The sequence below is a fragment of the Triticum aestivum genome, chromosome 3D (genome assembly GCF_018294505.1).
Source record: "Triticum aestivum cultivar Chinese Spring chromosome 3D, IWGSC CS RefSeq v2.1, whole genome shotgun sequence".
NCBI classification, from domain to species: Eukaryota; Viridiplantae; Streptophyta; class Magnoliopsida; order Poales; family Poaceae; genus Triticum; species Triticum aestivum.
The window spans coordinates 55,207,827-55,229,511 of NC_057802.1; the positions used below are offsets into that span (position 1 = coordinate 55,207,827).

General features: G+C 45.2%; 1 protein-coding gene and 1 long non-coding RNA gene across 44 annotated transcripts; one reads left to right on the forward strand and one right to left on the reverse strand.

Annotated features, from left to right (window-relative positions):
* Positions 1-1,019: 1,019 nt before the first annotated feature.
* LOC123077371 (uncharacterized) lies at positions 1,020-5,269 on the forward strand. 3 transcript variants are annotated; one of them, XR_006436602.1, is made up of 6 exons: positions 1,020-1,165; positions 1,276-1,424; positions 2,121-2,174; positions 2,350-2,432; positions 2,711-2,910; positions 4,708-5,269. It is a non-coding gene; the product is annotated as an uncharacterized lncRNA (long non-coding RNA). The 3 variants fall into 3 exon arrangements; XR_006436600.1 differs by having other exon boundaries at positions 1,276-1,406; XR_006436601.1 differs by having other exon boundaries at positions 1,276-1,406; positions 2,361-2,432.
* Positions 4,977-14,821, reverse strand: LOC123077369 (proton pump-interactor BIP103). 41 transcript variants are annotated; one of them, XR_006436571.1, is made up of 9 exons: positions 14,566-14,821; positions 13,872-13,972; positions 13,309-13,356; positions 12,180-12,684; positions 11,297-11,484; positions 11,032-11,205; positions 10,430-10,668; positions 9,826-10,012; positions 4,977-4,991 (listed from the first exon to the last, which is right to left on the reverse strand). XR_006436571.1 is itself a non-coding variant. In XM_044499643.1 (4 exons), exons 2-4 carry the CDS (start codon positions 11,365-11,367, stop codon positions 10,477-10,479), a joined length of 435 nt encoding a protein of 144 aa, XP_044355578.1. In that variant the 5' UTR covers positions 11,368-11,484; positions 12,180-12,521; the 3' UTR covers positions 10,256-10,476. The 41 variants fall into 41 exon arrangements, 1 of the variants encoding a protein (XP_044355578.1); XR_006436567.1 differs by having other exon boundaries at positions 9,826-10,109; XR_006436568.1 differs by lacking the exon at positions 4,977-4,991 and adding an exon at positions 5,427-8,397.
* Between the last annotated feature and the right edge of the window lie 6,864 nt (positions 14,822-21,685).

Genomic DNA, 21,685 nt, shown 5'->3' on the forward strand with positions numbered 1-21,685 from the left:
TTGTTTCGTCACACTATGTTACTGTGCATTACTTATTGCTTCATTATGCTAACTGACCGGGTGTTGCGTGCTTGTTTTTTTGTGCTTTCTTTTCTTATGCTGCTTACTTTCTTTATACCGTTTCCTATCCTTATGGCTCTGTTCTTTCTTCTTAGTGAGAAAGGTTAAACGATTACGTATCCTGTGATCTGTTCTAAGAGAAAAAAATTATGCTGTCTAAGTGTATCTCTATTCAGCTGGTTTATTCAAAAAACATAGCGTACAAATTCCTGTAGGTGTCTAGATAGAACTGCAACGCTTTTAGTCCCACCAAGACCGCCTGATTAGATAAAATCTAGAAGCAGCCACAGGCTGCCAATTATAATAAATTAATAACCTTGACATTTTTTCCTTGCAGCAAATCACTATCAAAGAGAAGGAGGTGGATACAAGTATGGAATCTGACATTGTCCCTGTTACTGCTAATAGATCCAAGCACGCAAAGAAACAAACGATTTTACGGACCGGATACCATAGCGGAATCAACAAAGAAGGTAAATCTGCACGAAGAAAAATAATGTTGTTTATTACTTTCTTTTCTCCTACTGATTTCTCTTTTTAAACCATCTTTGGTCAGCATCTAAATACGCATCGAAGAGGATCACTTTTTAAACCATCTTTGGTCAGCACCTAAATATGCCATACTACTGCTTTGTTGAACCATCTCAGAGCATATGGCCTTGGTTCTTTTTGGGCACAATTTTCTTTTGTTGTCTTTACATGCTCATTTAATTCATTTATGTTTCCTTTCCAGTTGCAGTGGTGGAGGATATATTCTCCGTCATGAGTGGATGCAATGGCGGAGGACAAAAAAAAGAGGTGGGGTGGAGCTTGAGCTTCCTACGAATGGTGTCTCTCTGCTGCCAGATAGGAGGCTCTTCTGGGGAGTTGGTGGCACGGGGGCACTTGCTGCCTATGAATAGGCAACTTTGCAGGCTATAAAATTCTTACAGGGATTGTATGGGTTTATGGCCAGAGACTATAATTTCCATTGTGTTGGTCTATACGGACTCGGTAGCTTCTGCGGTTGCTATTGCCGCGTCTGCTGTGAAGTATACGGCTAAACTGGAGAAGGACCGTGCCCGTCTGCTCCTTTCGTGTGCTAGCGTGGTTCCTCTCTCCAGTGGTAACTGCCTGCAGCCACAGCTTACCCTGTCGATCCCATCTTGCTCATGTGCCTCCTCCCGCGTCGATCTACTTCACTAGGTCCTCCTCACCCCTCACATGCCCTGCCAGGAGCGGCGGTGCAACAGCGACGATGCTGCACGAGATCAAACCAGAGGAATGTGATCCACATTTGTCTTTGCTTCCATGTCCACGGGAGAAAATTGCTGAACATTTTGTCATCCCCAGATTTCCTCCCCACGGTGTGGCTATCCTTACCCGTACTCTCTGAATTCAGTTTGGTTTTCTTGGTCTCTGCAAGTTTAGTTTTGCCTTTTGCTTCAAATATTTGAAAGTTCAGTTTGGCCTTTTGTATTAATTCTTGAGGCAAACAAATACCCCTATGTGATGTGTATTTCTTTGACTGCAGTTTACTAAATGTCCTGTTCAAAGTTTCTAATTTTCTGTTTTCATGTATATCTTTATATAGATAGGCAATGGCCTCATCTCAGAAAATTGCATGATATATATACTAAAGGCATCATTACATTTTAGATGGGGTTTTAACATCTTATTTTTTTTCATATTTTGTATGAATGTTGGACATACCCATCTCCATTCTGTGCAAATTAAAATCTTTGCCTGCACCCTTTATTGAGAAATCAGATGCTATAGTTGCTTAGAAAAAACATATGCATCACTAATTCATTTTCTGATTCCAAGCTTGTTGGACATATGCCAACTCTTTTTTTATCTTGTATGCTTCTCGATGCTAAAATTTACAGGTTATGTTTCTTTTTGGATACAGTACTTTGAAAAATATGTGAGTAACAAGAGTGTGTTACTGCCTGGATGTACTAAGAAATTATGGACACTAACCAAAAGTGTGCTACTGAAATCATGACGCCATTTGCTTAATAATTGTGGAAAAATGGCTCTTCTGCAATTAAAAATAATTATCAGCACTGACTATGTAGGTATGGTCTTTGCATGAGAAGCACAGATGGGCATGCCGACATGGACCATATCAGGTCATTGCCCTATTTTTTCCACATTTTTTATGTCATATTGTTTTCCATATTGCTCATGAGCATTTCTGTTGGGCACTTATCCGTTGATAATTTATCATTCCTCTATTAATTAATGATCTCATCGCATCGCAGTAGCACACTGAGCTCTATGTTGTTTTGTCCTGTTTTCTCCAAGGTCCTTTGCAGGTTCCTTGGGTAAAGCTTGCTGATTGTCAATGTGATTAGAGGGCCAGTGGTCGAATGATGCATTTCCTATAGGTTTGTCTTCTTAGCCAGATTTATTTTTTCCAAGTTGTTCCATTCATATGTGTTAGCCCGGCATGTTATCAACATATGATTCATATAAAATTTCATGGATTGCAGAGTTATACTTAGATAATTTCATAAATATACTAAAATTGAAATTTACTAATTGACAAGTAGATTCTTGTTGAAAATAGACAGCTAAACGTAGATACAATGCCCTCGCTATGTTGCAATTCCTATAATCCACGGCTACAAATTTCATGAATGTATTATTTCTCATCTTTGTGTAGGTCTATCCAGTGGAGATGGTGTCACCTGCCGGAGAAGCGAGGGGGCTATCCCTCGAAGGGGCGGTGTGATGGCGGTGGTAGACACCCCAGGTTGTGCCCATCGACGCAGCAGGCAGTGTGTGGGTGAACTTCTATAAGTTTCTCAACCACAGGCCGAACCATCGCTCGAAAGCCGCCATCCTCTTCCACTCCATCAACAGGTTAGTCAGTCAGCCACCTCCAGTCTGGGTACATCCTTGAGTCAATTCCCCTATTTTTTCACTGTCATATTCTTTGTAGTTTGCCATGGTATTTGGTATGTTGATGATTGAATTTTTTTTTCTTGCGTCCCTCTACCCAATTTGAGAACTGCCACACGATTTTGACCCTGGCAGGAGATCACCAGAATCAGTTGATGACAGGGATCCGCAAACCACTGTCCTATATGTCGCCAATCTCTCGCATAAGTTTGGTTTTCCCCGCCATACATCTTCTGTCTACTCACAGTTTTAAGTGTATATATGCATCATCGTTGGCTTACTACACATTATATACCATATGATGTTAGGTGGATGGGAATTTTCTTTTGAGGCTACAATTAGTGAGGAAATGATTTCACAAGTTATACTTCAAGCTCATAACGCCACACTTGGCTGTTGTACTAAGCAATGACATGTAGTATCAAGAGAATCTTGGTTAAAATAATATAATTGATTTTCTATAATAGTTGCAGTGGGTTCATCAAGCATTAATTGGGTAGATGAGAGAGTGAACTGCAGTACTACAACCAACTGTTTCAGAAGATGTCTTCAATACCCTTTCTTGGAATCAACTCATTGACTTTTTTGGATGCTTTTTTTTATATTCTTCACCATCATTATAGTTTCATGGATCATTTTCCTTAGTTTCGTCAAACCAGCCATGAAATCTCTATACATTTAATGTTACTAAATCAAGAACAAGTATAGAGATTTCACCGGGATGCTTTATTTATGAGCGTCATACATACTATCTATGGCACACTCTTTTAATATTTTGATTTTATATCCATTTCTAATAATGTTTTCTTTCAAGCATATATTCTTTAGCAAGTTAGAGTGTGCAATCAAGTCTCCTAAGTGCGTAGTTTTATCATTTTATCAGGATCTATAGCATATAAGATAATAGCATTCCTCTTGGTTATTTTGACGCTTCCATGCTTCACACCGTATTATGTTTTAGAAGAGAGCCAGAACCATTCGTGAATATAAATGATAGATGCTTGGCGCACTTGCAAATAAAATTGTCCAGGGCTTGAGCCATGTATTGCATTTGAAATGAAGCTTTTAATGACCTTTTCCACATTTGTATGATTCTGAATGTATCGAAGTCCATTCTCTACAAATCTCTACAAATCAAATTCTTGATTCCTGTATAATTTGCCCTATTTGGAGAGCACAAAATCAATAGCGTAGATAAATAAAAAATGCAGATATATTTCCATTCACATGATCATCAGCTCTATTCTCTTTGGTCATGATTTTCTTTGCTAATTTTTTTATGCACCCACGCAAAGTGCTGATGCTTCGTCAGAATATTTTGTTAAGAGCTTTATGCAATCATGATTGTTTGAGCCGGCTATGTCAAACAAACATTCATGTAATTTAGTTGCAGTAATTCATAAAAAAGAATCGGCATAGTTCCTATTTTAGGACAGAATCAACATAATATGTCCAGTTCTCCCGCACACAAAAAAGTCTATGCTCAGTTGCATGACTTACAAATCCAGTTTTAGGACCGAACAAGAGATTCGTACACACATTTCATTGTGATTTGTGGCAATCTTGCGTGTGGTACAATGCCTAAAGAAAATCAATTTTATGGTCAAGATCTTAAGTTGATGATAACTTCATATGTGGTTCTCCTGTTGCATTAGTTATATTTTTATTTTTGATCATCTTGCCCAAAACTAAAGTTTCACTACATGAAAAATGACTACTTTATTTTATACCATGTTAACCTCTTTCTCTTCCCCACAGGACAGCGTCTCCTGCGTTCTCGATCCGGCGCCACCACATATCGTGATTCTTGATCGGGCACAGGTCGCGGCCATAAGAGAGCCTCGCTAGTGTGGTCTTCATGCTTGGTCTGGAGAAGCATGGGAGGATGAGTAGGACAGGCATGGGGAAGGAGCAGCCAGGCCGGAGCTCCGGAGTCGCTCGTGTCATGGTCGAATGGAGCCGGCCATCTCTATGGGCTGCTGCTCGCCGGTCGTCGTTCCCCAATCAGAGTTGCTCATCTTTGGCTTCACCATCTTCCTCCCCTGATCATGCATCTATTTTAGATCATATAATTATGCTATATCATATATGTTGTTTAGTTGAGACTTGTGCATGTGCATGCATTGGCATTGATTTAGACAGAGATATTGCATGATTTGTACATAAAAGGAGTACGGATGATCTAAGAATAAATGTTCGAATAAAGTTAGTAGTGAGATTTAGGTAGAGGTTACCTGCACTGTTCTGTTTTATGTGGATTCTAAGCTGCAAAATCATACATGGTCCTGTTAGTAGTTTGTTTGAGTTGTGAGTTTACGCATTTTCCCTTGGAATGTCTGTATGTGTGATCACTTGCTTTTAGGTTCCCGGCGGTATATCATGAGAAGTTTTTTACTTTGCACCGGGTGATCAACTACATATTTAGACAAAGACACTATTCAGGACCAGGAACATTAAGATTTCTAATGTTGTTTTCCTCTTTCAAGATTACAGTTTTCATAAGCCTTAGATAGCTAAGGTACATAGTTTTCATTCATTTAACAATTTTTTTTCTGTTCTCTCATCTCCTATATGGTGTCTAAGAAATACTAATGTAGACAATTCAAAATTTTAAAATACCTTCTGGCCAATTAGCCTATTATATTGACCGGGCTGTTGATTTTTTGTCCTTTTCTTATTCCCCCATAAAGAGAAGTTGAAGGACCTGGTGGCTGGTTCCAAGTGATGGCAAGAAAGAAGGTGCAATGGAGTCAATTGCGCCAACATGGGTTAGGTGGCTTAGTGTTTCCATCGAACATATAAACCCTTCTAGGCTACCCGCAAAGCCAGGGCAATTCAGCTCGGCGATGAATCTGGTCCGGCCGTTGTGTCTTGCTTAGTACCTGATTTGTACTTTCTATCTCGCTGTCAAACATCCCGACGTTGGTTTGTTTTTACGTTGCGTGTTTCAACCACGGTGTTTCAACCATAGAGAATGATAGCTGGGCCAGCCTTTGCGCGCGGTCCCAGCCTACGGTGAGAGCATCAGTGCGTGCTTGTGTTGCGCAGCGCCGCAAAGGCGATCGCGGGGTGGGCAGGGGTGATCATGGTTTGGGGTGGACTGCAGCGAGCGGGATTGGCTAGCCCTTCTCTCCATGAAAATATCTCCTGCCGCCGCCGCCGCCTCCGCTCCTCCTCCCTCTCGGCCGCCTCATCTCCTCCGCCTCCACCACCTCCTCCTCCCTGCCTCTCCTCCTCCCACGTCTCCTCGTCCCCTCCCTCTGCCTCCGCGCTCAACAGGAGGAGCTGGAGTCGCAGCCGCACCGCACGACGGTGGGCGAGGGCGAGCTCCGGCGCAAGCGAGCGGACCCATCGCCCACGCCGGCGGGGTCCCTGGCCCCGAGCTGCGCCTCTACCCCGTCCTCACATGCGGCCATCCTTGCCATTCTGCCGGTGGAAAGCTCCTCTATGACGGCATCCACCGGATCCGGTGTTGCTGTGCGTGAGGAGGACGGACATGGGGAAGGTGCAACAAGGCAGCGTTGGTGTCACTGTGGTGCTGTGCGTGAGGAGGACGGATGTGGGGAAGGTGCAGCAAGCCGACCCTCGCGTCGCAGTAGAGTGGAGCCGGCAGTTTTATGATCGGTCTCTAAATATTTCAACTTGCACGGTTTGAATTAGTTTCACATGCTAAAGTATATAGTTTGAACATAGGTATTCCTTAATTTTTCATATAAAAGGTTTAGAATTATTACCCTCGGTGCTTGATAAAACTCGAAGTTACTAACAAATGCAAAGGTTTCTCTTACAAAAGGTTTATAATCATTACCCTTGATGCTTGAATTTGAACCTTGCACCTTACTTGGGTAACATGGAGCCAAATGGCACATTGTCCAAATACACGTTCAAAACACTTCGGGTTTGACATGGTCTCTATCCTTGATCGAACATAAAGTTACTAAAAAGGCAAATATTTTTCAACATAAACATGGTTTCAAATGGGTCTCTGCGTCATTTGACGCACCGGGTCATCTAGTTCAGAATAAAGATCAAAGATAGCAGACGTCAACATGGATATGCATGCATTTCCAAGGGAGCAGACGAGTAAAGGCACCTCATCTGATCTACCACTATCTGCTACACTAATTTGTAGTACCATGTAAACCCAGCGATTCAGGCAACTAAGACCGTGGGAGACTGAGAATCGCGACAAATGAAGCCACTCTGTTTTGTCAAGTTAGCACAACCATATCCAATGTAATCCGAAGTACCAAATAAATTCCGGGATGCCACTTTCACAACTGATCTAGGGAAAGTAATTAAGCTTCAGTATATTGAAAAACAATTCAGGCAACCACAACATCTCATAAGAATAATAAAATTAATTGGTCAGCAGACCTTAATGAAATACATCTTGTGTAATATCTAGCAGGCACGTAACAAGTAGCGCTTGCCCAATCTCTCTGCAAAAGAATAACTATTTGGGGAGGTGTTTTTGAAAATAAGTTTTGAAGTCAAGTATCTTTGATGGCTAATATAATCTGGGCATTGTTTGTTGTGCTACATTATAATCTGCGCCTCTACCCCGTCCTCACATGCGGCCATCCTTGCCATTCTGCCGGTGGAAAGCTCCTCTATGACGGCATCCACCGGATCCGGTGTTGCTGTGCGTGAGGAGGACGGACATGGGGAAGGTGCAACAAGGCAGCGTTGGTGTCACTGTGGTGCTGTGCGTGAGGAGGACGGATGTGGGGAAGGTGCAGCAAGCCGACCCTCGCGTCGCAGTAGAGTGGAGCCGGCAGTTTTATGATCGGTCTCTAAATATTTCAACTTGCACGGTTTGAATTAGTTTCACATGCTAAAGTATATAGTTTGAACATAGGTATTCCTTAATTTTTCATATAAAAGGTTTAGAATTATTACCCTCGGTGTTTGATAAAACTCGAAGTTACTAACAAATGCAAAGGTTTCTCTTACAAAAGGTTTATAATCATTACCCTTGATGCTTGAATTTGAACCTTGCACCTTACTTGGGTAACATGGAGCCAAATGGCACATTGTCCAAATACACGTTCAAAACACTTCGGGTTTGACATGGTCTCTATCCTTGATCGAACATAAAGTTACTAAAAAGGCAAATATTTTTCAACATAAACATGGTTTCAAATGGGTCTCTGCGTCATTTGACGCACCGGGTCATCTAGTTCAGAATAAAGATCAAAGATAGCAGACGTCAACATGGATATGCATGCATTTCCAAGGGAGCAGACGAGTAAAGGCACCTCATCTGATCTACCACTATCTGCTACACTAATTTGTAGTACCATGTAAACCCAGCGATTCAGGCAACTAAGACCGTGGGAGACTGAGAATCGCGACAAATGAAGCCACTCTGTTTTGTCAAGTTAGCACAACCATATCCAATGTAATCCGAAGTACCAAATAAATTCCGGGATGCCACTTTCACAACTGATCTAGGGAAAGTAATTAAGCTTCAGTATATTGAAAAACAATTCAGGCAACCACAACATCTCATAAGAATAATAAAATTAATTGGTCAGCAGACCTTAATGAAATACATCTTGTGTAATATCTAGCAGGCACGTAACAAGTAGCGCTTGCCCAATCTCTCTGCAAAAGAATAACTATTTGGGGAGGTGTTTTTGAAAATAAGTTTTGAAGTCAAGTATCTTTGATGGCTAATATAATCTGGGCATTGTTTGTTGTGCTACATTACAATTTTTCTTAGACAATATCAAGATGTTCAACAATATCCGATGAACTATATATAGATGATTTTGTTAAGTCAACCTTTCGAGACAACAACAGCAAGGGCCTAAGCGGGGAGGTATTCACCTGGGCTTGCAACACCGGTGGAGCCGAGCGTGCCAAGGCATCCAGGACGCCTAGTCCCTGGCTGGTTCCTATTCGGCGCCTTAAGCGCCCGTTACAGGTGTTCTCGCAAACGGGCGCACACCCACCCTCCGCGCTGGGCCGGCCCATCTGCCTATTTGTTTCTTTGTTTTCAAAACGCAGAAAAGAGTGTCCGCGGTGACTTGAACTGAAGACGTCCTAGCTCACAGAACTACGCACTAACCACTCCACCAATCAACCACACGTGACGACTTCGCTCTATTCACGTCTTTTCTTCTTGGTACTCTTCGTTTCCTTTTTCTTTTCTCCCTTTTTCGTATTTCTTTTTTCTTCCTCCTGGTTCTACAAACTTTCGGGAAATTCGTGATTTAATTTAAAATAGATGAACTTTTTCTCAAATTTGAACAAAATTTTATCAACTTTTTTCAAATACGATGAACTTTTTTCAAATTCGTTGAACTTTTTTCAAACTTGATGAACCTTTTTTCAAATTTGATGAACTTTTTTTATATCCGATGAACTTTTTTACAAATTCGATGAACTTTTTTTCTACATCTCACAAAATAGAAGAACTTTTGCTTCAGATTCGATGAACTTTTTTAAAATTTTATGAACTGTTTTCAAATTTTATGAACTTTTTTTTATTTGATGAACTCTTATTCAACTTTGATGAACTTTTTTAAAATACAGTGAACTTTTTTTCAAATTCTATGAAGTTTTTCCCACTTTCATGAACTTTTCTTCAAATTCGATGGTCTTTTTTCAAAATGGATGAAATTTTTTCATGAACTTTTTTCAAAATTGATGAACGTTTTTGAGTTTGTGAACTTTTCTTCAAAAATGACGAGTGTTTTCAAATTCACGACATTTTTCAGAATAATTCAAAAATCGAAGTGATATAACAGACGTTATTATGCAAATAAATAGCGCGGCCATGCTGTTCTTATAGTGTTCTCGCTGTTTTCTGTCACGAATGTCCCTCGGCTCTAGTGGTTAACTAAGATCAGAGAAGAAGGCACCTACCTGAGTTCGAATCCTGGAAAGCACTTTTTTGCAATTTTCGACCTCGCTGCGATCCTCCTTCATGGGCCGGCCCAACAAGGTGCGGCTGTGTGCGCCAGCGAGGTGTTCGGGCGCATAAGGCGCAGAACAGGAACTCTCTAGTCCCTGGTCCAAGTCTGACCAGGACTGCTAGCAAACTCCCAAAGGCCTGGAGATTATTGATGAGGATCAAAAGTAATAAATATATCCATCAGTAAAAGGCCCAAACAACTTCCTCCTATGCAGTATTGCACCATTATTATTATCTGCAGGGAAAGGTCTAGAGTTATTGTAAATATCTCATGTCTTTGTTCTCATGTAAATGGAGACCTCACAGATCACAATTGACACCTCACAGATCACAATTGCATACATACACATCTTGATTAAACAGTGAGCCAATGCGATGACCTCTTTGATTGTTAGGGTAAGTTCTTTGATTAGTAGGATATGATTAGGTAGAAGTCAACATATGGTCTAATTTTTGTAGTTACCAGTAACTTGGAAGATATCTCAGAAGCACGCTAATCTGTTGGCATTAATTTAGAAGCAATAAAGAGATAATTACATAGACATGGGCGAGCACCTAAAGAACGGCGTCACAGATGTTCCCCTTCACAACCTCCTCGAGGTTCATGTTGTCCAGGTAATCATGGACGAGGAGCCCATTGACGACGGCCGCCAGGTGCTTGAGCGTGTGCAGCACGAGGTTGAGTACGCCGCCTGCGCAAGCTCGTAGCAGCTCTCCACGCCCATCGCCTTATCGCCCAGGACCTTAATCTTAGACCTGGCTGCTTTTCCCTCCTTTAGTCCATGTATGATGATCTGAATGGGAAGTAACAATCAAAATGGCATCTAATATTTATGTATTCAGGAGGTAAATGCAGAGTTAAAGACAAAGTCCATCCATGATGATTTGAATGGGAAGTAACAATTAAAATGGCATCTAATATTTATGTATTAAGGAGGTGAATGTAGAGTTAAAGACAAAGCCCATCCATGATGATCTGAATGGAAAGTAACAATCAAAATGGCATCTAATTTATGTATTCAGGAGGTAAATGCAGAATTAAAGACAAAGTCCATCCATGATGATCTGAATGGGAAGTAACAATCAAAATGGCATCTAATATTTATGTATTCGGGAGGTAATGCACAATTAAAGACAGTCGTAGCATGTATACTTACTTTCACCTGATCCTGTATGGCATCTCTCTCAACCACTATATCTTGCATTTTAGCTTGCTTAGCAGCCTTGGAACTGACCCTCGGTCTGGTTTTTTCAAGGGTCTTAATTTCTTTGACCAGTCGCCTCTCCTCGTCTAAAGATATGCTCTCATGACTTATGTGTTGATTCAATCTCTTGATCCAGGAAGAATGAAAGGAGAAAATGCAAACAAAAAATCAGAATTCCAAATGAGAAGAGGTAGAGTTATCAAAGGGCTGATCATACCTCATGCTCAAGCTCTTCAACAGAAGAGCACAAGCCTGCACTCTCTGCTCACATAACATTATTTTCGGCATGGAACTCGCCTAAACACTTCCTGAAAGTTTTTATCTCCTCCAACTTCTCGTTAAAATCCTAATTATATTGCCTGTTCTCAGCACTCAACGACCTTAGAGAACAGCAGCACGCTGAGTCTGCAGGGAAGTGTGAAGTTTCATCACTATACTTAAAGCAGGCACATTGATCCACTGGTTGTCTACTTCAACGGAACACGTGCATGGAGGGTGAAAAGAACAATATAATCACACAATTGCTCATAACTCAAATATAAGAAAGAGCTAGATGGACAGACCGTGTCCAGAATACATATACCCTCTTGTTAAAAAAAGAATGCAGACCCTAGCTCATCTAAGAAGAATACCAACAAATCTTGAAATAAAATCAAGCGTACGAGCCTGCACGAAAACAATCAATATGCAATACGAGTAACATTTGATTACAGATTTCACGCGATGTACCAATGTGCAGTGAATTCAATATATCCTATGAATAAGGAATTGCCCTTTTTAGGGAAAAATGCTTAACAATACCCATCTAGGCCACAAGGTCAAGCAAACTTAACATTTAACTTGGGATGCAAAGCCACGTACTGCCAATAAAATTGTGTTATACTAAATGAATATTGACTTTTGCAGGAGCTTCACTAAATGAATGTAAGCAAAATGAATCTTAAAAATAGCTGTGCAAATTATAACAACTCCCAAGAGAGCAAACAATCAGTGATTTGTCTATGGATTTAGATCTGGAAGAACCTGCAACGACTATATAAAAGAAGAATACAACAGCTCATCTTCTCTGAACACAAAACCACACCGACGTCAGGCCATACCAGTTACTGAAGAAAGCTTCAGGGCATCATCAACTGCAGTAGCATTGACTGAGATCTGCCTCTGCTTGTGCTGCGGTATGCCCAAAACCTGCCTCTGAAGTCTGAACCAAAGCTGATCCTCCAACGGAGCCCTCGGAATCACAACACCATAATTACATAGCCTGGTTAACTAATCTGAGAAGATCTTTGATAGGGTAAAACGAAAATGAATAATCTGAAAGCTAGCACAATTTACCTAGACGAAGTATGCAGAGCACGGCAGCCCCTAAAGTCGTTGCCGTCGGCCAGGCCTTGCATGAACCCGCTACTTCACTGAGATACACTGAGCTGGGACAATTCGGTCTGAAATAAAATATGGTGGCTACGGAGGATTCAGAAGGCAAGAAATTTGCTTTCTTCCAACATACATGGTTTGCTGAACTAAACTTCGTTTCAGCGGGCTTTGACAAAAATCTGTAACTGCAAACATCAAACTTGTGTGCCCATCCTACATCAAACTTTAAACCTGCCGGATTAAATATTTCAGGTTAGGCTCAGATCAGTGTACTTTATGAGTGTTAAGTGTACTTTCTAAATAGCAGAGAAACCATAACATCTAATCACAACCCAGCAGCTTGTACAAGCTAACATCAAACCTGAAAGAGGAAATGTCGACAACAGGTGACGGTACCATGACCCACGACTGAGCAAAGTTATCTATAATCCTCGGTGAATATCATAAATTAGGATCAACAAAGCTGACAAACTAAGAGTAACTTTATAATCTATAATCCACACCAAAATTCCTGCATATAATCCGAACAATAAAGTAAATAAAATGGTGTAACTTGGTTCTTAATTTATCTAAAAGCAGAAAATGCTAGAGAATTTGGCAGTCAGGTTATATAGCAGCAATCATCTAAATTAAATAACTCAACAGCAAAACTGTGCTACTGTCAGATCACTAATATTTTGTTTGTGTTACAACATGAAGGATGCTTTTCTACTCTAGAGGGCATGTTAATTGTGTACTGGTGTGCTCTCAAAATTATTTATAGGACTTAGAAGAAGTTTGCACAAGAATTATATTCTCATTAATGGTTTTTTCCCAGGAACGACAAAGTAAATAGACGAACAGAAGAGAGCTCACCCTGCATAAAAGTGAACGGCACAGCCATGGGAACGACAACCACAAGGCCTGTAAATCAGTAGCAGATAACATCACAATGTACCATGGATCTGTAAAGTATAATACCTATTAAAAAAGTAAGAAATTCCAGGAAATGGCAACAGACAAATTAATACAAATAAACTGTCAGCTTTCTAATTTTCAGGTCTCAGCAGCTAAAGGCCCGTCCTAAATATATCAATGAGTAATTGCTAGGATGTTTCACACACAAATTGAGCTAAACTCATACCTACCCTACCTTTACTACAATGCTCTCACTTCACCGCTTCATATACTGGACACTAAACTATTCAAAGATCTAGCATAATATTGGCATTCATTAGTGTGCAAATCAGATTTGATTGCAAATAATTTTATCTTCCATCTCCTTAATGGATTTTCAACAACAGAGCTTTCTCCTGTTATATGCCTCAAAAAGTAAAAACAAACAAATAATTTTCTGAACGCGAACACATTCAGATAAGAAAAAAATGAGGCATCATATAACAGTATAAATGTGCTTCAGTGTCACTGAAAAATATTACCTTCCATCGCTTGATTTTGCCCAGCAGTGAAAGCCATTGAAGATACAATATGTCTGAATCAACCGAATATAGCAATAATTTAGTTCAATGTGGGAATATACCTGCAGAAAAGAATTTAGCAGCCAAATATAAATGGCAATCTCAAATTAGTTTATAAATATGCAAGGCACCTCCCTATCTATCGGGTTTTTTTTTTCTGAATCCGCCCCTATCAAGTGTGTCCTCTGAATAAACAGACATCTCAGGGCTCTCTGATATATTGTACTGTGCTAATGAATCTAATGCTTACAGGTAGGGTCAATTAATGAAACAAGTAAAACCATGTTTGCATAAACAGGTATAACCCACGAAACAGTTCCTCTCGAAGCTTATTGTTCTCTTGAAAAACAAAATTCTTCTTCCAGCACCGAGCAGAGCAGAGCACATCAGATCTCGGTTGCTCGCCAGAAACCAAGACGAAATCGTGCCCACGCAAGAGCGCAGCTCGAATCGTAGACCAGAGGATAAGGAGGCCCCCGGTCAGATCGAAACCGAATGGACTGCCCTGCCGTTCGTCAGCGCATTAGCTCAGGGAGAGAGAGAGGCCGAATCCCCTCAACATATTATCCAACTATCCAGGAAGCAGAGAGGATGGATGGATGGATGGATGAATGGACGAGTGGATTCGAGAAGTGGGAGGGAGGTGCAGGGGTACCTTCTTTAGGTCAACGGGGAGGCGAGGCAGTAGACGCAGTCGGTGCGCCGGCGGCAGCGCAGCTCCTCTCGCCGGCCGGCGCGTGCAGTGTTGTGCCTCCAGTCTCCGCCGCCAGTGGGTCTGAGAGAGAGGGAGAGGGAGGAGAAAGGAGGTGCCGTGCGTGAGGAGGAGAAGAGGGTTGGAGCGGGGCGGGCGTATCTGGCGACCTCCTTCCTCTCTCTTTCTACTGGACGAAGGAAACGACCAGTGCGGTGGGGCAGCGACGAAGCCAATCGCGCGCCTGTTCTCACCTCCTCGCGCAACCGTCCAAATCCTACGTGGACATCGCGATGCACACCTTATTGTTTTGGATTGCCTGACTCCCGAAGGTAAATTCAACAACAAATGTGTTTAGGATCCACTTTATTTCTGCAAGTTGAAGAGGTAAAGTATGTAGTCCATAGTGAAATCTTTAAAAAAAACTTATATTTAAAAACGGAGGGAGTAAAAGCGTAGTAAAAGCCCCCGACCCTGAACCCTAGAGGTTGGCATGATGGAAGGGAAGCGGCCGGCTCACCATGGCGGCTACGAGGAGATGTCCGAGGACTTGCTGATGGAGATATTCTCCCGCCTGCCCGCCCACTCGGCTGCACGCTGTGCCGTGCTCTCGAGACGTTGGCGCAAGTTGGTCAACGGCCCCGATTTCTGGATCCGCTACCATCGTCCGCCGTCGCCCGACTTCAACATCGCTTACATCCCATTTCAAAAAAAGAAAAAAACATCGCTTACATCCACGAGTAGGCGGGCGAGGGCGAGGGCGAGCAGAGGCCGCTCCAGCACGCCTTCCACCTGTCCGGCCTCCTTGCGCAGGGACTGCTCACCAGCGACCGCCACGGCCTGGTGGCGCTCCAGGTGGAGGGGCTGTACCACCACAGGTTCTTTGCGTGCGTCGTGCTTAACCCAGCTACCACCTCTAATACAGGTGGAGAAGCGCGGACTGTGTTCCCTAATGTAGGCTGCAAGGACACCTTCTCGTTGTGCATCGACGGCATGCTCTACGTGCTCGACGACATGCATCTGAGTGTGCTAGCTCTCGACGTTGACAGTGAGACGATAAGCTCCGTCCAGCTCCCCGCGGCCTATGGAAGTACGGGGGCGCCTCTGCGTCGCGATGCACATGGACGAAAGCCACGAGTTCGTGCTCTGGCTGCTCACGGCAAGCCTCGATTGGGAGCGCCGGTGCGTGCTGCGTTACTTGGCACCGACGACTTTGAGGTCCCACTGGTTGGTAGGAGCGTGGGACTCTAGACAAAACCGGCTGCTCGTCTGGTATCGGGGGGCAGGCCTGAGGCTCTATGACCTGCGGCTGCGGGAGATGAATAGCGGCGGTGCGCACGAACCGGCAGGGAGTTGGACGCTCCAAGACCAGAAAGATTTGAGAGATTATATGAGGTTATGCTGGGGTTACCGGCCGACTTCCATATCCCCCCGGGTCATTATTGCCAACTGCACGGGCCTACCTCCCGTCCTCTGCAGTTTCCAATCAGGCCGTCGGACTCCGGAGCGGCCTGGGGCGCCTTTCAACAACGTACTATCAGACCTCGTGAAGACAATCCTCGGCGGCCACGAGGTACCAGGTTGCCCTTCGGCCGTGTTCGGGTTCTCAGCGTCAAGTACTGTAAAGCACCGACAATAGAGCGATAAAAATGCTTCATCGGACGCGAGAGACCCCTCCAGAGCAGAGACCTTCGCCTTCGTGTTGACGGGGGTGGGCGCTGGCTTGCAGTTAAGCATACCGGCACGCTCAAGGAGCTCGTGGGCGTACTTCTGCTGATGCAGAAAGAAACCGTCAGCCCGACGGATCACCTCGATGCCGAGAAAGTAGTGCAGGGGCCCCAAGTCCTTGAGGGCGAACTCATCACGAAGACGAGCAGTCAGCCGCTGAAGGAGATCGGGTTAGACGCCGTGAGGATGATGTCGTCGACGTAGAGCAGCAGATATGCAGTGTCAGCTCCCTGATGAGACACAAAAAGTGAGGCATCGGAGCGAGTGGACCGAAAGCCCAGAGACTGCAGGAAGGCTGCGATACGCTGGTACCAAGCCCGAGGCGCCTGCTTCAACCCGTACAGAGAGCGGGAGAGCAAGCACACGAAGTCGGGGTGCTCGGCATCGACGAAACCAGTAGGCTGCTCACAGAACACCTGCTCGGCGAGATGACCGTGCAAGAAGGCGTTGGAAACGTCCAACTGATGCACAGGCCAGGCGCGCGAGACGGCCAGCTGAAGGACGGCGCGGATCGTGCCCGGTTTCACAACCGGGGCGAAAGTGTCAGTGAAGTCCACGCTCGCGCGCTGCCGAAAACCACGAACCACCCATCGAGCCTTGTAGCGCTCGAGAGAACCGTCTGGGCGAGTCTTGTGGCGAAACACCCACTTGCCAGAGATGATGTTGGCACGAGGGGGTCGCGGAACAAGCTGCCACGTGCGGTTGTGCCGTAAGGCATCGAAATCCTCCTGCATCGCAGCTAGCCAGTGGGGATCCTGGAGGGCAGCACGAGCGGAGGTGGGGACGAGTGATGGCGTTGACGTCGAGGCGGTGCACACATACTCGTCGGCGGAGTAGCGCGTACTGGGCCGAAGCACTCCTGCTCGGGCGCGGGTAGTCACGCCAAGTGACGGGGCAGGAGGGCCGACGGGTGCCGCGGCGGCAGGGGCACCCGGTGCGGCGGCGGAGGCCGCAGCGGCAGCAGCGTCGGCCGATTCGGCGGCGGAAGAGGCGACGGGCGAGGTTGACGTCGAGCCCATCACAGGCGTGGCGGGCGGGGTGCCGGGCTCAACCTCGTATGAGGGAGACGGGGACCCGGGGGCCCGCGTGGACTCGACCTCGGGGGAGGGAGTCACAAAGCCAGGTGGTGGCGGCATAGGGCGCCGTGCCGGGGGCGCCGACGGGGGCTGTCGCCGTGCATCGCTCCACGAAGGGGGCGCGGGGGCTAGCGCCGAAGGGGCCGAAGCCGGAGGAACCTAAAAAAAGGGAACACCGTCTCAACAAAGTACACATGCCTCGAGGTGTACACACGATGAGTGACAGGATCATAGCACCGGTAACCTTTAGTATTAGGAGGGTAGCCAAGGAAGACGCATGGGACGGATCGTGGTGCGAGCTTGTGTGGCGTGGTGGACGCGGTGCTAGGATAACAGAGGCACCCGAAGATGCGGAGACCATCATAGGACGGTGGTGTGCCGAAGAGAAGGTGGTGAGGGGCGTAGTTCCACCGAGGGCGACACGGACGAATGTTAACTAAGAGAGTGGCGGTAGCGAGGGCATCGGGCCAAAACCGAGCGGGAACGTTAGAGTGAAAGAGTAACGTGCGAACACAGTCATTAAGAGTGGGGAGAATGCGCTCGGCGCGGCCGTTCTGCTGGGAAGTGTAAGGGCAAGTCAGACGGAAGATGGTGCCGTGAGAGGCGAGAAGTGTGCGAAGAGCGACGTTGTCAAACTCTTTTCCGTTATCAGTTTGGAGTGCGAGTATGGGGCGACCGAACTGGGTGGTGACATAGGAATAAAAGGCGGTGAGTGTGGCTAAAGCATCAGATTTACGACCAAGGGGAAAAGTCCACACATAATGAGAGTAATCATCTAAAATCACCAAGTAGTATAGATAGCCCATGTTATTCGCAACGGGAGATGTCCAAACATCACTATGAAGTAATTAAAACGGAAAAGTGGAAACTGAAGAAGACGCACTAAAGGGAAGACGAACGTGCTTGCCTAAGCGACCAGCCTCACAAGAGTGCTCGTCGAGCTTATCACATGAGAAAGAGAAACTCCTAAGGATTTGACGTAAGACGGTGTGGTTGGGGTGACCCAAGCGAGCGTGCCAAAGGTCACCGCCGGCGGCAAGAGCAACAGGTGTGGAGGTGGAGGCGCCGGCGTGCACGGGGTAGAGCTCATCGGGACTGTCATGTTGGAAATATGCCCTAGAGGCAATAATAAATAGGTTATTATTATATTTCCTTGTTCATGATAATCGTTTATTATCCATGCTAGAATTGTATTGATAGGAAACTCAGATACATGTGTGGATACATAGACAACACCATGTCCCTACTAAGCCTCTAGTTGACTAGCTCGTTGATCAATAGATGGTTACGGTTTCCTGACCATGGACATTGGATGTCGTTGATAACGGGATCACATCATTAGGAGAATGATGTGATGGACAAGACCCAATCCTAAGCCTAGCACAAGATCGTGTAGTTCGTTTGCTCAGAGCTTTTCTAATATCAAGTATCAGTTCCTTAGACCATGAGATTGTGCAACTCCCGGGTACCGTAGGAATGCTTTGGGTGTACCAAACGTCACAACGTAACTGGGTGACTATAAAGGTGCACTACAGGTATCTCCGAAAGTGTCTGTTGGGTTGGCACGAATCGAGACTGGGATTTGTCACTCTGTGTAAACGGAGAGGTATCTCTGGGCCCACTCGGTAGGACATCATCATAATGTGCACAGTGTGACCAAGGAGTTGATCACGGGATGATGTGAGTTACGGAACGAGTAAAGAGACTTGCCGGTAACGAGATTGAACAAGGTATAGGGATACCGACGATCGAATCTCGGGCAAGTAACATATCGATAGACAAAGGGAATTGAATACGGGATTGATTGAATCCCCGACATCGTGGTTCATCCGATGAGATCATCGTGGAACATGTGGGAGCCAACATGGGTATCCAGATCCCGCTGTTGGTTATTGACCGGAGAACGTCTCGGTCATGTCTGCATGGTTCCCGAACCCGTAGGGTCTACACGCTTAAGGTTCGATGACGCTAGGGTTATAGGGAAATTATGTACGTGGTTACCGAATGTTGTTCGGAGTCCCGGATGAGATCCCGGATGTCACGAGGAGTTCCGGAATGGTCCGGAGGTAAAGATTTATATATGGGAAGTCCTGTTTTGGTCACCGGAAAAGTTTCGGGTGAAATCGGTAATGTACCGGGACCACCGGGAGGGTCCCGGGGGTCCACCAAGTGGGGCCACCAGCCCCAGAAGGCTGCGTGGGCCAAGTGTGGGAGGGGACCAGCCCCAGGTGGGCTGGTGCGCCCCCCCCCCCCCACCACCAAGGCCCAAGGCGCATGGGAGAGTGGGAGGGGGCAAACCCTAGGTCCAGATGGGCCTTAGGGCCCATCTAGTGGGGCGCCCCCCTCTCCTCCCCTTGGCCGCCCCCCTTGATGGGGTCTAGGGCTGGCCGCCTCCTCTTGGGGTGGGAACCCTAGAGGGGGGCGCAGCCCCCTCCCCCCCTATATATAGTTGAGGTTTGGGCTGCCCAAGACACACGAGAACGTCTCCTTTTGGCGCAGCCCTACCCCTCTCCCTCCTCCTCCTCTCCCGCGGTGCTTGGCGAAGCCCTGCGGGATTGCCACGCTCCTCCATCACCACCACGCCGTCGTGCTGCTGCTGGATGGAGTCTTCCCCAACCTCTCCCTCTCTCCTTGCTGGATCAAGGCGTGGGAGACGTCATCGGGCTGCACGTGTGTTGAACGCGGAGGCACTGTTCTTCGGTGCTTAGATCGGAATCAACCGCGATCTGAATCGCTACGAGTACGACTCCCTCATCCACGTTCTTGCAACGCTTCCGCATCGCGATCTACAAGGGTATGTAGATGCACTCCCCTTCCCCTCGTTGCTAGATTACTCCATAGATTGATCTTGGTGATGCGTAGAAAATTTTGAATTTCTGCTACGTTCCCCAACAGTGGCATCATGAGCTAGGTCTATGCGTAGTTTCTATGCACGAGTAGAACACAAAGTAGTTGTGGGCGTAGATGTTGCCAATTCTTCTTGCCGTTACTAGTCTTGTCTTGTTTCGGCGGCATTGTGGGATGAAGCGGCCCGGACCGACCTTACACGTACACTTACGTGAGACAGGTTCCACCGACTGACATGCACTAGTTGCATAAGGTGGCTAGCGGGTGTCTGTCTCTCCCACTTTAGTCGGAACGGATTCGATGAAAAGGGTCCTTATGAAGGGTAAATAGAAATTGGCATATCACGTTGTGGTTTTACGTAGGTAAGAAACGTTCTTGCTAGAAACCTATACAAGCCACGTAAAAAAACTTGCAACAACAATTAGAGGACGTCTAACTTGTTTTTGCAGCATGTGCTATGTGATGTGATATGGCCAGAAGATGTGATGAATGATATATGTGATGTATGAGATTGATCATATTCTTGTAATAGGAATCACGACTTGCATGTCGATGAGTATGACAACCGGCAGGAGCCATATGAGTTGTCTTTATTTTTGTATGACCTGCGTGTCATTGAATAACGCCATGTAAATTACTTTACTTTATTGCTAAGCGCGTTAGCCATAGAAGTAGAAGTAATCGTTGGCATGACAACTTCATGAAGACACAATGATGGAGACCATGATGATGGAGATCATGGTGTCATGCCGGTGACAAAGATGATCATGGTGCCCCGAAGATGGAGACCAAAGGAGCAAAATGATATTGGCCATATCATGTCACTATTTGATTGCATGTGATGTTTATCATGTTATGCATCTTATTTGCTTAGAACGACGGTAGTAAGTAAGATGATCCCTTATAAAATTTCAAGAGAAGTGTTCCCCCTAATTGTGCACCGTTGCGAAGGTTCGTTGTTTCGAAGCACCACGTGATGATCGAGTGTGATAGATTCTAACGTTCGAATACAACGGGTGTTGACGAGCCTAGCATGTACAGACATGGCCTCGGAACACATGCGAAACACTTAGGTTGACTTGACGAGCCTAGCATGTACAGACATGGCCTCGGAACACAAGAGACCGAAAGGTCGAACATGAGTCGTATAGCAGATACGATCAACATGGAGATGTTCACCGATGATGACTAGTCCGTCTCACGTGATGATCGGACATGGCCTAGTTTGACTCGGATCATGTATCACTTAGATGACTAGAGGGATGTTTATCTAAGTGGGATTTCAATAATCAGATGAACTTCATTATCATGAACATAGTCAAAAGGTCTTTGCGAATTATGTCATACGCTTTAGTTCTACTGTTTAAAATATGGTCCTAGAGAAAATTTAGTTGAAAGTTGGTAGTAGCAATTATGCGGACTGGGTCTGTAAA

Excerpts from the sequence above, each read along its gene's own strand:
- LOC123077369 (XM_044499643.1), bottom strand. The coding sequence starts at position 11,367 with ATGCCGAAAATAATGTTATGTGAGCAGAGAGTGCAGGCTTGTGCTCTT. Across the intron at positions 11,204-11,296 it reads TTGAAGAGCTTGAGCATGAG|ATTGAATCAACACATAAGTC; the intron begins GTATGATCAGCC and ends CTGGATCAAGAG. Across the intron at positions 10,669-11,031 it reads CCATACAGGATCAGGTGAAA|ATCATCATACATGGACTAAA; the intron begins GTAAGTATACAT and ends CTTCCCATTCAG.